This window comes from Lates calcarifer, linkage group LG4 (assembly GCF_001640805.2).
Source record: "Lates calcarifer isolate ASB-BC8 linkage group LG4, TLL_Latcal_v3, whole genome shotgun sequence".
In the NCBI taxonomy this organism is placed as follows: domain Eukaryota; kingdom Metazoa; phylum Chordata; class Actinopteri; family Centropomidae; genus Lates; species Lates calcarifer.
The window spans coordinates 7768667-7786049 of record NC_066836.1 but is presented as its reverse complement, the minus strand read 5'-3'; the positions used below and the strand labels follow the sequence as shown (position 1 = coordinate 7786049).

Below are 17383 nucleotides of genomic sequence, written 5' to 3'. Positions count from 1 at the left end.
ACTGTATATTCTCATAGGTTAGAAACTGCTGTATTGTCAGGAGCCTTCAAGCTGTTATTGATTTCTCTAATGACTGTAGTTATTGGCTAGTTATTTTATATGTTATTTTACATGGAATATGATGTAACAGATCATCAACACACCATTAATAAGACCCAGGTTTAAGAACACCAGAGTTATTCTTTAACATGGAATGTCACTCAGAAACACTTCTGTTACATTCTCACAGAAAAAAACTGAAACAATCCCAATGATACTGTGTTGAGGACTGTCAACAGCCTCCACAGAAAAACTGGAACTGATAATAGTCAAAACTCTTCCACAAACCCTGTTAATTTACCACCTGATTAGAGCAGATACTGGGGAGCAGGTCCACAGTACTAATTTAAGATATTTCAATGCATTCTGAAACAAAAATTATGTGCTTGGCACTTGATCTCTACACAGGTGTAAACTTGTCAAATATAGCTTCCTCAGACCGTATTTACCATTCATTAAATTAAAAAGAAAGCTTACAAGTTAAGACATGCTTGCTAAAAGGTTACTTTCATTTAAAATAAAAATGATATACAATAAGTGGAAGTTTTAGCAACAGCTTAAAATCTTACAATATTATCGTTCTTAAATGTACAAATGGACTGAGCTTTTTACATTTTTTCTTATAAAACATGTCCATCACTTTTTTCCCAAGTTCAGCTGATTTCAACAGCTGGCTGCCCATGATAAAAATACCACAAATGTGACAAGCCTCTTTGTCCAGGACACACATGAAGTCATGAAGTCCTGTGCAATGTCTTCTCACAGCTCCATCAGTCTTCGCCATGTGTTTAAAGTCAGTGCCTCATCCAAACTCCAGGCTGTGGTTTATGATTAAAGGAATATCACCTTCTCTTTGCCTGTTTCGAGGACGTCTTTGGGGAAAGGAGGTGGTGCTGGTGGACGAGCCTCACTGCTGCTCCTCTTGTGTGTGCTGAAGGACTGAGACGTTTTCACATTGTGGCCAGATCCTGGTGGTTTGAAGGTGTCTGAAGGGAGAAGGAAGGAAAAAACTAAATAAATAAATGGAAGCTACAGTAAGTGCCTGTGAAATTATAGACACTTCTGACTTCCCATCCTTGTTGATGTGTGAATATGCCACAATATTAATATGAATCTTCTAAAATATATTGTAAAGGCACTTGGCTGAAGTGGACTGCACAACCTTCATGTGTTGTGCTGTGTGTGTTTTTTTTCCTGTTCTTTGGTTGGTGAGCAACACATAAAACTGACAATTATCTCCACTCATGTTTGGCAGGTTGCAGGTTCTCCACAGGGAGGAGCTGTCCAGTTACTAACCACTTCTTCACATGCCAAACCTGTGCCACATACAGCACAGGAAACTGATAGCAGCAGCAGATGAAGCCATATTAATGTAAAGTAATAGCTGCTGCAACACCTGCATGCACAGGGCTCTGCTTTTCACACCTGAATCACCTCTTAGCTAAAAATAACAATAAATCAAAACAGAACATGTTTGTGTCACACCAACCTTCAATCAATAGCAGACAGGGAAATTATTAATAATTGATTCCCCCATAATCATCGACAAACAAAGCTTTAACTAAGCTTTTTCAGACAAGTTCAAGTTCCCTGTAAAGACAGTCATCTCTACAGTGTTAATTATTCTACTGATAAACAACACACAGTTTACAGTTCAAATAATATTCCAAAATATATCACAACCAAACAAAAAGATAAAAATGTTGCAAGTGCATTAAACAGTTTATACACGAGGTAAACTGACCATCCCTTGTGAAATGGCTATAATGGTCACATTACCTTCTGTATAAACTCAGCACAGCTGCTGTTTTCTCTGAAGAAGCAGACTTCATGGCCTCCTCCCAAGTCTACAGGGGGACTCTCAAAAGACTTTTAATCAAAATCAAATGTGGATTTCTCTCTCATACGGGAAGAAATCTGATTATCTGTATGGGTGAAGTCTTCATGACTGAATGAATGAGTGAGTGGTCATTTCTCTTTGACTGTCTGTACCTGACTGGTAGATTCTTTGAGGACTGGCGTTTCTCTTGGCTCTCAGACTGCCTCCTTCCTTCCCCGTCACTCGGATGGGCAGCACCTGATTCACATCTATAGAGGCTGGATGCAGAAATACAATTATTACAATTACAATTATAAATACAATTAACTTAATTTTTATACTGAAACATAAAGAGGTAATGTTAACAGGCCTGTGTCCTGACCTGCACTCTGTGTTCTGTGGTGGGACCCCTTTGTCTTGAAGCCTTTCTCCTTTCCCTTGGGCTGAGTGGCCAGCTTGGTGGGGATCTGCTGCTGCACGGCAGGAGGTTTATGCACCTGGTTGGTGGTGCTGAACAGGTGCACAGGCAGTTCAGGTTTGGCCAGCTGCGGGCTGATGCTCTCCCTGCGTGGTGGAACCTTTGGAGGAATTTCCATGGGATCGGAGTTGGGGAGCAAGATGCTGGGCTTTGGAGTTAAGGTCGGATTTCCACCTCCATTCACAATGCTTCCTCGGAACGACAGGTAAGTGGAGTGATTCCGACACTGAGGAGACAAAGGAAATGCATAAAAAAACTTTCATTATCAGGGAGGTAAATGAACTCATCTCACCTTTGACTTCTACTGGTGAAGAGCATCCACAGATTTGCTTCTCTCTGACTTTCATTCTAAATTTCCTACATTCAGCTTTTTTAATGTCAGTCAACATCATTTATCATCAGATTCCTCATTAAAAGTGTCAACATTAGTTTGGATTATCTTTATTTAGAAGATGATAAATCATTACTGAACGTTGCTGACTTGCTGTTTCTTGACTAGATTATACTTTGTGTTGGAAATAAAATGTTGAAAATTGTCAATATATTTTTAATTTCAGCAGACATAGAAAATTTATGGACTGATAAATACACAGTAATGTCAATAGTATTGATAAATTGTCAGTGAATCAGATTCCAATCCTATTCCTCACTTGTGTGGGATCATCATAGTTGGCATGTCCTGGGATGTACTTTGACTTTAACTTGTCCAGTCGCTCCTTCTCCTGGATCAGTTGCTCCCGTTCCTTCTCCACTGATTTTGTCGACTCCCTCAGCCTCTCCAGGTCCTGCTGGTAGTTTTCCCGCAGACACTCCAGCTCAGCTTTCTCCCCGTTAAGCTTCTCCTCCTGCCTGTTGCAGTCTGCCTCCCTCTGCTGCAGCTGAGCCTCCAGAGCCTCGAGCTGTATCCTCTGCCGATCCCTCTCCTTCTCCCACCGTTGCTGCTCCTCCTGATGCTGAGCCTGCTGCTTGTGCAGGTTGGCCAGCTCCTCCTTCTGCTTCTCCAAGTTGCGCTGCTTCTCCTGCTCGAGCAGCATGTTGCTGTAATGACGAGCGGACTTTTGGCTGCTTGACTGAAAAGCATGCTGCAGCTCAATCTGGCTGTCCTGCTGAGCGACGATTGCCTGCATATTGAATATAAACAAAGAATTAGCAAAATAAGCAAACACATAAACACATGTTTAGCGTTTAACAATTAAAATACTTAACACTGCAATACAGATTTCAGAGTAGTTTACTGTGTATTACCTTTAAACTGTAGAGAAACTGTTCAATCCTCATCAACCTCTCACATACCTACAGAGACAAAGAGGTGGTAGATATCAATGTTTCTGCATGACTGGATACAGAGGGAAAAAAAGATCAACAATGTAAGTATTAGAGAGGTTACCTCTGCCTCAGGGAAATGACTAGAGGCTGGACTGCAGTCTGGCTCTGGGAGTGTGTCATCATCAGCCTTCAGACAAAACAGGACAACTATGTAAATGCATCATGTCTTTTTTTATCAACAGATGGAGGTAAGGTTTAGATCCTTTACACCTGTCTCACTCACAGACTGTTCCAGGCCCTCAGAGTAGCATATTTCAGCGGTGTGACTGATGTACACTGGAATGTCCTCGCTGCTACTGGACCACTCAGCTACATCTCCATCTGAGGATGGAGGATCATACACATCCAGAGTCAAAACAACATCACCATATAAGTATGTCTGTATGGTTTTTAAGCACTATTACATGATACAGATACACACAGAAAGACAGCTTGTTGACAGAATTATTGACTATTAAATAGTCAAATTGTGTGAAACAAAGTGTTTGTGATCTATACAGGAATGTAGAAAAGAAACTCAGTTGTTGCACCTGAATTGTGAGTAGGATAATGTTAACAGCGTTTTGTCACAACCATGTTTGCTGCTGTACTAGTGTGGCTGTAGACCTGTGTACAGAAGTGTTCCAAAGTGCACACATTATTGATAAAAGAACATACAGCTTACTTTTCATGGTATTTACATGGGAGTCACTGTCACCCACTCCAGAGGTCTCAGCCTGCCTGTGCAGCCCCTCCTGAACCTGGCTCTCCTCCATTAGAAGGTTTGGGTCTCTCATCCTCAAAGCAAACAGGTTCAGCAGGTTTTCCACTGCAGACAAAAGAAAAAATAAAACAACTCCTTAATCTCCTCCTCAAAAGACAATATCTCTCTGAGTCATGACTTGGTTGTGAGGGAAAAGAGAAGTTCTCCACAGCTACTTAATGCAAAAAATAACTGAAAACTAAAAAAAACTTTTTCTAGCCATAACAAACAAAATTCATTCTCAAAACTGTCTGACTGCAATTGACGTTGTCTCAGCTCTTACCCTCCTTGATGGCTCCTTCGAGCAGTGTCCCTCCCTGGAGCTCAGTGGCGTCCGCTTGGAGCAGCAGCCCTTTGTGTGGTGTTTCCTGACCTGTTGCACTCTTGTAGAGATGATCAAAGATCTTCTTCTTCTCTGTCAGACACTGAATTATCTGGTCATCCTTCTCCTTCAGGTCATCTAAAGAACAGCATGAAATAAACAATAAATGCAGTAGAAATGCAGAGAAAAAATAAGCACTTTAACTTGTCAGTGATGGTATCATCTGTCCCTCTTTGGGACTGGAAGAATAAAGAAGTGTAGATGTGTTATGGTTCCATCACTGCCAGGTTCTAAAAGTCTACAGTATGCACTTCAGACACTTTAATAAGCTTCCAATACAAATGTTCAATTTGAGTGAGCATACATCTGCACAGGAGAATATGAATGCCAATATATTTTGTTATATTTTAAATATGAAAAAACCCACGCTCTTCCTTGTAGGATTCAGATTTTTCTACACTTAAACATTTGTAATTTAGTTTTATCTCCTATTCTAAAAAAAGGATGTTTGATAATAATACAGGGTTGATCTCTCTTACCTTGACATTCCTGTAGCTTGGCAATCAGTTCCCGTTGCAGCTCCTCTTGTGGATAGCTGGACAAAACAGACATCTGACTCAGTATTTTTATTTTTTTTATGTTATTGTTGTATGTTTTTTTTGTTATTTTTTCTATATCAGTTTTCCATACAACAATCATCTCTTGATTGTGTTCAGTGCATGGGTTAATAGTAGAACACTATCTTTTACCCACATTTTTTTCAGTAAAAACGAATGGTTCTCCTCCTAGAAATACTGGGTTTACCTTTCCACAGCTTCTCGTATGAGGGCCGTCCAGGTGACGCATTCTTCTTTGGAGCCAGTGTGGATCTCATACATCTCTGGTAGGCTGGTGGTGCAAGCACAAATGAGGAACATGGCTTTGTCATCGTGGGCCACTTCTCTAACTATCAGCCTTTGGAGGGAGATCACTGCTGGTTTGTTGTCCTGCATGAGCCGTGATGATAAAGCAGAGGTTATTATTGAGGCAGTCCCGGATCATGCAGGATTTTAACATTGTGAACCGGGAACGTATCTGTCATTGGAGCATCACAGTGTGTCATGTATAAATTATACAGTAGGTTGTGTTTACTGAGTAATGTTTTGGCAGAACTCACCACAGCAGCAAATACAAGCTTCTGATCTTTCTCTTGTAAGAGGAGGAGCACGTCTGACAGCAGCACAGCGTGGATGTCTGCAGGGGAAGGTAAATGTTACTCAGCATCAAAACAGCACAAGTGTTTAATGACTCTGGCTCAAGCTGCCACAAAAGATGGACTTGAGTCATGTCTGGATTGCTTTTTGTCAAATGTTCACCTTTGACACTTGATTAATGACATAAAAATATGCTGCTACACTGGTTCCCTGAATCTTTCGCTTTTCACAAAAGCAATTCGCCCTCAAGTTGAACCTCCTATTACAAAAAACAAAAATTCAAAGTACATGTTGTTAGTCACTTGATGTGCGCTCGCACTGTGAGATGACTGACACACACACACACACACACACACACACACACACACACACACTTCAGTTTACATTTTGACCTCTAGTGAACCTATTAAAGCCATTACTGCAGTTTAAAAGGAAACTGAAGAGGTTTTGTGTGACGCAGAGAGGGGATGCCCTTCTTCTATGGAAGATTTCATATCAAGTAAAAGTAAAGTTTCAAGCTATAATATATAATTATTGCTTCGGCGAACAAGTTTTATTTTAATAAATCAAAGTTTTGACAAAACTGGACGAGCAACATTTCAAATGTCACAACTGAAGATGGACACACATCCATAAGACACTTTCCTCACTCTGTAATTGTGCTGTTTGTTAACATTTTTAATTTTGGTTTGTTTGTTTGCAGTTTTGCCTTTATTGAGTTTGAGGTAAAGAGGCAGATAGGAAACACGGGCAGGCAAAGCTAGCTAGGTTCAGATTACCCTGTAAGAAACCCTTGGAAATGCTACAAACCTTTCTGTCTACCAGAGGCCTTCCATGTGACCCCGCCTTCATGCAGCAGCGTCCTGTTTCTCTTGAACAGATCTTCTCTGCGGAACAGGTGCCCTTCCTTCAGCCGGCCCTGAGATTTTGACTCCAGACGCTGGGCAATCTCTCTCAGACGAGCTGCTTTCTGGTATCCACAGACCTGAGCGTTCACCTGGGAGATGGTGTCTTTGATCCGCCCCAAACCCTGCACCAGAGACTTGTGCTCATCTGTGTCAGCTGCAAAGGAGCATGAAATACATTAATCGACCAGTTTTTAATTATATATACATGAGGTACAGAGGACCATTCCAGACAGAGTTTGTGAGTGGTGAGATTTTACCTTCAGTGTTCTGTATGATTCGCTCCACCAGGATGGGATATTTTGTGATGCGTTGAGTAACTAATAGAAGACATTCAGGGATTCCCAACCTTCGCACAAGAGGCAGCTGACCCAATCTCTGTTAAAAAAAATGCAAATAAAGAAAGGTTTTGTTTTTGAGACTTGATCAAATGTGTGAGTTTATTTGCCTGTTTTCTGATGTTGCACTTAAGACTGCACCTGCTGTAGCATTATTTATTTTTATTTTGACATTTTCAAAAGTTCCAACAATAGTTTTTCTTGATAAATTGAACATTCTTTGCATAATCAGCTGTGCCAGAGCACATTTGACCTCCCCCAATGTCCAGTTTGTTTGACTAGTGTGACTTCTCTGGACCATGCCCAGGTATGGTACATGGAACCATGTACAGGCCTGCTTGAATAAGTGGGCTCAAGCACAGTTCAGTTGAACTCAAACACGATACGCATCTAGTGTGATCACTACCCATGCTTGAGGTTGTCTTAGGCCAGGCATGGAACAAGGTAACCATGCCTGGTGTCAGTACATCCTTAGATACTGGCACTGATGCTCTATACCTGCACTTTTTTTTTAACTGACTCCAGTGCATTTTCTCTGTAACAAAATGAAACCACAGGCCTTACTGTGTCTTTAAGAGTATCACATCCATGAACATAAACTGACCAGTGAGTGCAGATTGTTTACCCTGATAAGAATCTGCAGTTTCTTGTTCTGCAGCTGCTCTTTGTGGAGTCTGATGGCTTCAATGTGATGGCTGCAGAAAACACTGTAATACTCCATCATTCCTTCTCCCAGTGAATCTGAAAACTGTAACAAAACAAACAAAAAAATATGATATTTATATTCTATAAACGATGCAGTTTAATAGTAACAATGTTGCAGTGAGGTTACTGTCAATTACAGCCACACAGCAACACGCCATTTGACCCTCATTGATGCCCAAAGCACAAGAATCAGATGAGGCATGGTAGGAAGTGTGTTTGGAAAGCTGATGTGATGAAACTGACACTGAAACGGACACTAATTGATACTAAAAGCTGAATCTTCCTTTCACTTGCAGGGCTGAACACATAAACAAAGATTATAATTCACAATGGAGAACTCTGCTGGCTTTGTGCATTCAGTAGATTGACCACAGAGGAAGATGCTAAATGTGATGCCAGTGACACAGCATCATTTCTGGGCTTATGAAGCAAACACACCCATCTGTAGTGGACACCTGTACACTCAGTCAGCACGTGCACAGTGAGTGACAAGGGTGGAGAGAGGTGGATGATTATAATGTACTACATAAACAGTGAGTTGTTGCTAAGCAGGAAAAACAAGGGTGTACTACAAACACAATTATTTATTCCCAATAAGCTCAAAATCTTACATAATTGTCAAAGTGCTCCTCAAACCGGTTCTTATATTTGTGCTTGTTACTATATTAACACTGTCAGTGCTGCACGCTGGGCTGTAACAATAGGTACAAATATCTGCGGGTAATGACAGCGATTCAGCTTTACGTTTCAAAATGTAATGTAAAGGTCACCTAAATATGAATATGTTCTTGACAGCTGAAGTGCTGGTGAAGTTTTCCCATAATCATTAGGAGGAGTTATGTTTTTAACTGTAGACCTGATGTGTAAGAGAATATAAGTGTAGATGCATTTAAAACAACAGTTCAATTAATGTGACGCAGGGATTATAGAGTGCGTGGAAAAAACACCCATTATTTGTCTTAAACAACCCGTTTATAGTGAATTCATGATTCTTTTTCTTTTTCTTGAACTCTCAAGAAAAACATCCAGTTGCCCTCAGTTCCTTTGGAGAGGATTTAACATGGAAAAGTACCTCTGACTCTGTGTTATGTTGACATACAAACTTTACTGGCATTTTGACCTGAAGGTGAGTAAACAATTTTCACTTGGAGAAAGAGCTATTATTTCAAACAAGTCCCCTGTAACTCTGCATATTTAAGAAACTAGCTCTTCTAATTAGAGAGCCTGAGATGTCCCCTCAGCTGACATGGCTTTAAAATTAAACTGTGAGATGAGACCTACCTGAGAGATGAGGATGTCCCCCAGCTGTGTTATCTGGTAGCTGTCTGGGCCTCCTTCCTCCTGACTTTGGGTCTGGCGTAATTTGAGGCAGTTGAGGAAATGCTGGTGGAGGCTGAGGAGGCCTTCCACTCCGGGGAAGAGTCGCTCCAGCCTGTCTTCCTCGATCAGCTGAGACTGCCTCAGCTCGTGCATATAGACATGGAGGAGGATTTTTAAGGTGCGGACATGGTGCATCTCTGTCTGGATCAACTCTAGGACATTGACAACAGAAATCTTTTTATTACTTCATCTGAAAGTGGTAAATTGGACCGGTGAAGCTGGTTTATTTACACACTAAAAACAATCGCAGTCAAACAATTCCCACATGCCAAGGCAGACAGAGTTATGCGAATAAATGAAAGTAGTCCATCACCTCAGGTCAAAGCTGGAAAACATGTTCTGAGGTGAACTTGTAATAATAAAAAAAAAAAAACTAAACAAAATTACTGCTGTCATTATACTCAGTATCATAGCATGTGTTCACCATCAAAAGGCACTCTAAGTTAAAGAAAATATCCATCATCATCATAATTACAGGTACTGTCACATCTGCTTCAACAGTTCAATTATGGTTTACTCTGGAATCAGTGATGATTCATCATCTTCATTGGGTGACTGTCATCAAATTTTGGATTTTGGGGTGGTTACATTTTTACATGCTATCCAGAAAGTGTATGACCTCTTGAGACTTAGCTAGTTCAACCTACCATAGATGACATCCTGTCTTTTAACAGCCTCTTTGCTCAGGGCCTTCAAGTAGTTCTGGTCCACAGCCATGCTCCAAGACTCTGCCTCCAGGTTCTGAGCATCAAACTCGAGCTCACCTTGCAGCCGAGCATAGTGGGAATCTGGATGACACACAGACAGTCACATAAGGGCCACCCAAACAAAGCTTGTGCTTCACAGTCACATGAGAGCGTATCACAGTGATTCATTACTTGTCATGTACAGGTTATTTTAAAATCATCTCTAAATGTAGCAGTGTTACTATTGTGGTTTAAAGTGTCTTTACATGGTGCCAGGTTTTAGTCATGTCATACTTATAAAAAAAAAGAAACAAAAATAAAATCTTACTATTGTAGGAACTTTTAAAAGTGGATTTTTTAAAAACTGCAAACATATTATTATGATAATGCCACTGCAGCATTCCACATTACACACTGACCTTTCTCTCAGTCTATTAGTGATAAAATGATGATAAAATAAACAGCAGTGATCATTTCTATCCTTGTTGGACAGAATTTTATTCATCTTTAATATTCCTAATGACAACAATCATGATTTTGTCATGAATGAAAAATTCATATGGAATTCATTTAAGATCACTGGCACCAGAAGAAAGACATATTTCATTTTTAATATAAAATATATATTTTTAAAAGTTGGTGTTAATTTTTTTTAGCTCCTGAATGAAAATATTTTTGTACAATGTCCCTCTTACAAAAAGTGAAAAGAAAAAAAAAAAAATCTCAATTGTGAGGAATCATTCTTAGACACTGTTGATCTCTTATACTAACTTTACTGATCATGTAAGTATATGATCTTTACCAGATGAAACTCTGAGGTCTATTAAATCAGGTTATTAATTTGTACAGTGTCATATGTATTCAACAGGAGAGGATTAAACCTCACAAAAGTAAAGACTATGCCATCTACTACAAGGAGCTTTCAGCAGCTCCTCATCCCCACTGACAGTGGCTAGCTGACCTTCTAGGTTGATGGGCTCGGCCAAAGAGGAAGCTGGCGACACAGAGTCCTCAGGGAAGAGTTTCAACCGCAGGGCATCTACGTCATCCATCTGTGCTGGACCGGATCTAGTTGGTATGTGATGAGATAAGGCTCAACAGGTAAATTAAAATGTGATGTCAGTGCTGAAACATGCACTTACACACACACACACAGACTAACACTGTAGGACTTTAGTGCTGTTGCTCAATTGTGTGGGAATGGGAGCCACCATCAGACTTGAATGATTGATGTTAATGATCTGATGCCAAGTATAACACAACCATGATGGCATAAGGAAAAACCTCAAGTAGACATCACATGATTCAGAATCAGTTTTGTATACCACACGTCTCTCTGAGGCCCAGAGGGAACCTGGAAAAACATGTGACTAGGTTTGAATTTCAGCTGCTTGACTGGAAAACGTGTACGAGAAAAAAATAATTTAAGATACCATCAGTCGTCCTATGAATGTAGTCTGTGCATGGTGGAAATAAGTTCTTAAAATACATGTTCATCAACCTGGGACTTGTGTCGTTGCAAGAAGAGGAAGCAAGCCGAGGGCTGGATTTTTTTGGGGTGACAGTCATGCCTGAACTAAGGGAGCCGGTAGGGAGGCCATTGGAGTCCGGAGGAGAAACACTTTCCCCGGTGCTGAGTGAGTGAGAGAGAGAGAGAGAGAGAAAGAGAGAGAGAGAGAGAGAGAGAGAGAGAGAGAGAGAGAGAGAGAGAGAGATGATCTGTGAGTGACAGAGACAGAAACTCGAATACTAAATGTAAAATGGCTGAAAATAAGAAACAAGTGCAGCTGAATAAAGTTTAAATAACTGTTAAGAGGGTGTTTTCCTTTTGTTTATGTTTAATTACAACTTTCTTTAAATCATTAATTTGGACAGCAGAGTTTTATACATTAGCACAACATGAAACATCACCACTTGAAAGTCAACACACAGATTATTGCCCAATGCTACATTAAAAACAGTGAGGGTTTAAAGGATTAAGAGGTGTATTATTGAAGAGGAAATGCAAACAAACATACCTTTATTATGGTCCACTTTGCTGACTCACCAGCCCTCAAACAGACAGGCTACCTACAAAAGAGAAAGGAGGATAAGGAGACAGTGAATTTTCATGGTGCTGAGTCTAAACAACAGGCTGTTGCAAAACTAATCTAGCCCTGTGGAGAGGGAACTGGTTTGGCAAAATGCAACAGCACAGCTCAAGTCAGACCAGCTCTCAGGCAAAGACACAAAAACAAAAATTGTGCTGCATTATGGCAACAGCAACTACAAATGACATGATTTAATACAGTACCACAGGTGAAGTCACTCTTAGCTTCTACTTTAAAGAGATGTTACCTGAGATGTTTGTCATCAAGCTCTTATCTACTCAGCATTTTTCTTCTAGACTCTGAGATAAACATCTGTACAGGGTGGGGTGTGAAAATGTTAACAGACTCCATAATAATCCTATGACTGACACATCCTCTGTTCTAAAATGAGCTCAAAAGCCAATCACCTCCTTGCCTGTGACTGAGAATTACTCACCTTGTTCATACAGACTTCTGGCCTTTTTGTTTTTATGATATGTCTTCCACAGTTTCCATGTGACACTGGGAAAAAACAGAGAGGAAAAATTCTGTTAAACCAGTGGATAAAAACGAAAGAGGAAACTGCAGAGAATGACTGGCACTGGATGCTCCTGGGTCGCAGTTTGATTGAATTTGGTGCCAACTCCAACAGAGTGTCCCAGTTTTAGTGCAGTGGTCCACAGTGACCTTGCTGGCTGTGTCTGTGGGTGTCTGTATGTGTGCATGTTGCTAATGGGCCCTTGAGGGAGTGAATGGGACTGATCCACTGTTGTGTACAAAAGGCCTTCACCTGCTTCAGCAGTAGCAAAGCTTGTGGTAAATCATACAAAAGGAGGAAAACAGCTCTGCAATGTGGGTGGTAAAATAAATCACACTAAACAAATAAATGTGAACAAGACTCAACAGAAAACATTTAAATCTGAAAGGAGGGCAGGTATAAACATGGAAAATAGTCACAGCAGCTAAAAAAATCGACTTTATAGCTACTAACTGTATTCTAATTATATCTAAGCTCATTTTGCAGAGAGGGTTTTAGAAGAAAAGCAGCAGTTGTTCAAATTCAGACACACCTAAAACACACACATGACTGTTTGACTAAAGAAGTTGTGACACCAACTCACACAGCAGCTCTACTGCTAGCCTCTGGCTCACCTGTTTGACACTTGCTACAGAACAAGAGTAGAAACCTCAACATTAAAGTCTGCAGCAACCCACACTGTTTACACTGTGTTTTCTTTGTCTCTTGATAAATCAATCCTAAAAATTAAGAGTGAAAGAGTGATGATCATAATACAGTGCACCAGAAAAAAATTAATTGCTCTTTGGAAACAGTGTTGTTATGCTTTCCCTTTGGCTGCCAGACTGAATGCTAAACAAAAACAGTAACCTTTCTAATTTGGATACATTATTTTTGGGCTTCTCTGTTTGCGGGGGTGTCTGTTGAGGATTGAGGGATGATGAAAGTTACAGCAACTGATGCTGAGGGGGGGGCATGAACGTCTGAACCAGATTTGATGGCAATCGAAAATGTTTAAATCTAAAAGGATGACTGGTGTAAACATGGAAAATAGTCACAACAGCTAAACAGCTTGTATTCTAATATCCAAGCACATTGGTCACAGGATCAGCAAAGTCATCAAGATTCATCCTCTGGGAACCATGGAGGTCTGTACTTCATCTGGTGCTAATCCATCCAGTAGATGTAACATTACTAAACTTAACCCTGCTGATGGTGCTAGAGGAAAAGTGAGGGGATCACTAAAGACAGTAGGTTTCCTCCTCTGGGGACCATGAATGTTTGTACAAAAAGGTCATGACAGTCCATCTGATAGTTGTTGAGATATTCAAGTCTGGGCCAACATGGTGGTGGACATTTTACTGACCAAACGGCAAAAAAATGCCATACACTTGTGACTTGCAGCCTCACGGGTGCGACAATTTTCTACCATTTTACAGACTAAATTGATAATCATTTATCTAATTATTGGTGGTTAGTTTCAAATTTCAATTCTGTCCTAAAAACATAATTGTAGGACAATCACAATGTCCCAGGTTATATCATAATACTCAACCAAAGAAATCCCATATTATCTGTCTTTTGTCTAGGATAAAAATGGCAGAAACTTTATGCTTTGGACTTAACTGATCATATGAACATATATTTTATATGCAAGACCTGCTACATTTAAGATCTACAAACTTCCCCTCAGCACAACACAAAAAATTCACAGCACCACTTGCTTAAGTACTTCTTCCCAGGCCTTCGTGTCGTATTACTTTCTTTAAAGACTTGTTTCTAAGCCTCATGGTATGTTATTAGCCATAGTGTGGTTGTATGGATCAGCCCCTTGTTGTGGGCGGTGGCCACACCTCAAGTGATTCACATTGGGTGGAAAGGGAGCAGAGCAGCATGAAATACAGGTCATTCCCTGAAGAGACAGAAGAGACAAAACTAGACCAACGAGTCTGCCAAGTATCCTGCAAAGGGCTGAGAGAGATAGGGGGAAAAATACTAAATGCTGTGTTTGTGGAAAGTAGCTTCCCTTTAAAAAGATGTGGGCCCTTATCACTCAGTCAATAAAACTATTACATCAAGTGATAAATCACGCTGTTGATGTTCTAACAGGACAAAGTGAAAGGGCCTGATGGTCTTCTCCCAGCCAAGCCATCTACAGTTAACAACCATGAAACGATACCCATTAGCATGAGGAAGCCATAAAAGCTGTCACAAAGAAACCACTCATCTCTGCTCTTGCTTCCTGATAAACCCCGAAGGTTGTATTTGTTTCACATAATCACAGAGGTATAATTTATCAATAACAGAAACACCTAAGGGCTGAAATCAGTCCCTTCTTACTGCAACAGGTATTTGTTGCTCTTTCTGTGCTGCAGTCACATGCACCAGCCTTGACATACAGTTAAATTATTAACCTCCAGATACTGGCTGTGTTTTTATCTTTAGTGTGCTGTAAACGCATGCCAATGTGTTTCTGTCAGTATGGACAGGTGAATCCTTCTCTTGCTAAGTCCTCAATCTGAAACAAAAGCAAATCTGACTTTAGTTATTACCATCTCAACTGACATCTAAACTCCTTTTAATTCTTGTACTTTCACTGAAAAACCCTTTGAGGTCCCACACCTTCACCTTCTTCAGCTTCTTCAGTCCCACAACTTCCACTGTTCATACACAATTTACACAGCTTCTTTCAATGTCTACACTTCAGACACTTAAACTGGCATTAATTTCTTTCAAGACTTCCTGACACTTCAAACTCAATTAATCATAAACATTTCACTTCAACTCCTTTCAGAGCTTGGACCCCAACTGATATTTCAACTTTACTCTGGGGTTACATTTAAATATTTAAGCTAAAACCTAAATTTAATTCAGTGTTTGAGTGCTTAAGTGAAACTTATTTAAACTGCCATTGCAACTTCTTTTGGTAACTGTATATCACAGACAGGTAACCTTCTTATACCTCTTTCTGCACCTCTTTGTGGTCATTTTTCATATATTTGGGGTTGTTTTGCATCTCTATGGAAGTTCTTTGTCTCTTTGTAGTCGTTTTGCATCGCTTGGTGGTTTGTTTTGTGTCTTTGTGATCATTTTCTGTCTCTTCATGGTTAATTCGCCTCTCTTTGGCATTATTTTGCACATCTTATTTTGTGTCTTTTCTGACTTTCAAACAAGAAATTTAAACAGTCATTTCATACTGAGTTAACTCTGATGTTTTACAATACTGCTGTTTTAGCCGTTAATGTTTAATATCACTCCGCTGTAAATATAGCACACTTATTTTTGTGAATTCTTAGGTTACCGAACTTTTAACCGTTAAAGTTCCATATCACTCCGCGTGCATCATAACGCTTCATTTCGCTTTCAATCACCTGTTGCTGCAGGTGGAAAACGGCCAGCTAATGTTATCATTACCTCACAAACACATCGCGAAAACCCACCAGAATCTCTCACTTTACAGCAGAACCGGCAGCACTGCAAACCGTTAAAAAAACAAAGTACATTTGAGAACACTGCCATTAAATGTGTTTTTGTGGGAATGTGAAGAATGCCAAGGTGCTGAGTGAGAGTAACTGACCTGGATTCATTCCCACTGAAACGAGTGACTGTATCAACAGAGACAGGTGCTGTGGAGTATCTGGGTATAAAACAAGCAGGTATAAAGCCAAGGGTCGAAACTGGAGTAGCTGTATGTGACGGTTTAATGACTATAACGTTACAAGCTTTGCATATGGAGGTTTGGCGGATGGACGCTAACGCAACTTTAGCTAATGCTAAACAAACTGACAGCGACAGTTAAATTTAATTGTTCGAAGTCAGCGCGACGTCTGGTTTAAACGCCACTAAACTTAGCCAGTGGTCGTTTATCAGATTGTTCGTCGCATTCATCTCCTGTTAAAAAGTAATTCAACACCGCAACAACAGTTTTATCTTACCTGGTGTTGAAATAAAGCAGCAGCACCAGCAGCGAGAGACAACCTAGTGTTTATCCCCAGGTTATGTCTGTTTACAGCTTCCACTGAGGGAGAGACAGTGAGGATGCCTTAGGAGGAACAAGTGCACAAACAGATAAAAATGGAGGTGAAGGGAGGGAGGGGAAGGAGGTGTTTTTAAAAAGAAATCCCAGCCTGCTCTGGATGAGCCCTCCTTCCCTCTCTAAGCATTATGGGAATCAAGTGGTTCACTTTCCGCAAGTTCATCCAGTCTTGTCCTCAGACACTGCCTTTAAATGAACGTGAAGCATCCTGTCACCCAGGGGGGTGGAAACCAGTTGGTGTGAAAAGTGAGATGCTTTTTATTTTGCCAAACACAAACAGCTTTTATTTATCCAGACAACTTCATGCAGGTAGGAGCTCAGGTAATGTTTATCATAGGGTATGTCTTGTAATTTTACGTCACAAGTGTTTCTTGTAAAGAAAACTGTTCTATCCAGTTTTATAGCCACTACTAACAGATGGTCACGTGAGGATAAAAGTACTGGAGGAGGTACTCATACTTTTTACTTAAGTAGTACCAGTACAACAATGTGATACAACTAAAAGGGTTGAATTTAAAATGTTACAGCTGTTAAAGCTGGAGCTAATTTTAACCAGTTGTAATACTGCTGAGTAGCTCCATCTGTGATTAAATGTAAATAATTATTTGTTGAGTAAGGTAATGAGTGACTAAAACTGACACATATATGTAGTTGACTGAAAAATGCAATGTTTCCTTCCTAAGTATGGAGGAGTAGTATAGTAGAAGTAGTAGTATATAGGGCCATAAAAGTAAAATACACTGTGCACAAGTAACTCAAAATTGTTCTTAAGTTTCATACTTGCGTAAATGTACATAGTTACTTACATTCCTCCACTGGAAAATAATG

The 17383-nt window shown here is 40.1% G+C and overlaps 1 protein-coding gene across 2 annotated transcripts; it reads right to left on the bottom strand.

The window, feature by feature from the left end:
• Positions 1–160: 160 nt before the first annotated feature.
• On the bottom strand, positions 161–16737 carry arhgef18a (rho/rac guanine nucleotide exchange factor (GEF) 18a). Of its 2 annotated transcripts, none has more exons than XM_018677847.2 (22): positions 16455–16737; positions 12460–12524; positions 11952–12003; positions 11435–11566; positions 10895–11001; positions 9895–10035; positions 9149–9399; positions 7788–7910; positions 7085–7202; positions 6730–6981; positions 5883–5959; positions 5531–5712; positions 5266–5321; positions 4688–4864; positions 4327–4470; positions 3886–3983; positions 3724–3789; positions 3582–3629; positions 2987–3457; positions 2241–2562; positions 2032–2136; positions 161–1025 (listed from the first exon to the last, which is right to left on the bottom strand). In XM_018677847.2, exons 4-22 carry the CDS (start codon positions 11500–11502, stop codon positions 871–873), a joined length of 2961 nt encoding a protein of 986 aa, XP_018533363.1. In that variant the 5' UTR covers positions 11503–11566; positions 11952–12003; positions 12460–12524; positions 16455–16737; the 3' UTR covers positions 161–870. The 2 variants fall into 2 exon arrangements, with proteins under 2 accessions (XP_018533363.1, XP_018533365.1); XM_018677849.2 differs by lacking the exon at positions 16455–16737 and adding an exon at positions 16097–16125.
• Between the last annotated feature and the right edge of the window lie 646 nt (positions 16738–17383).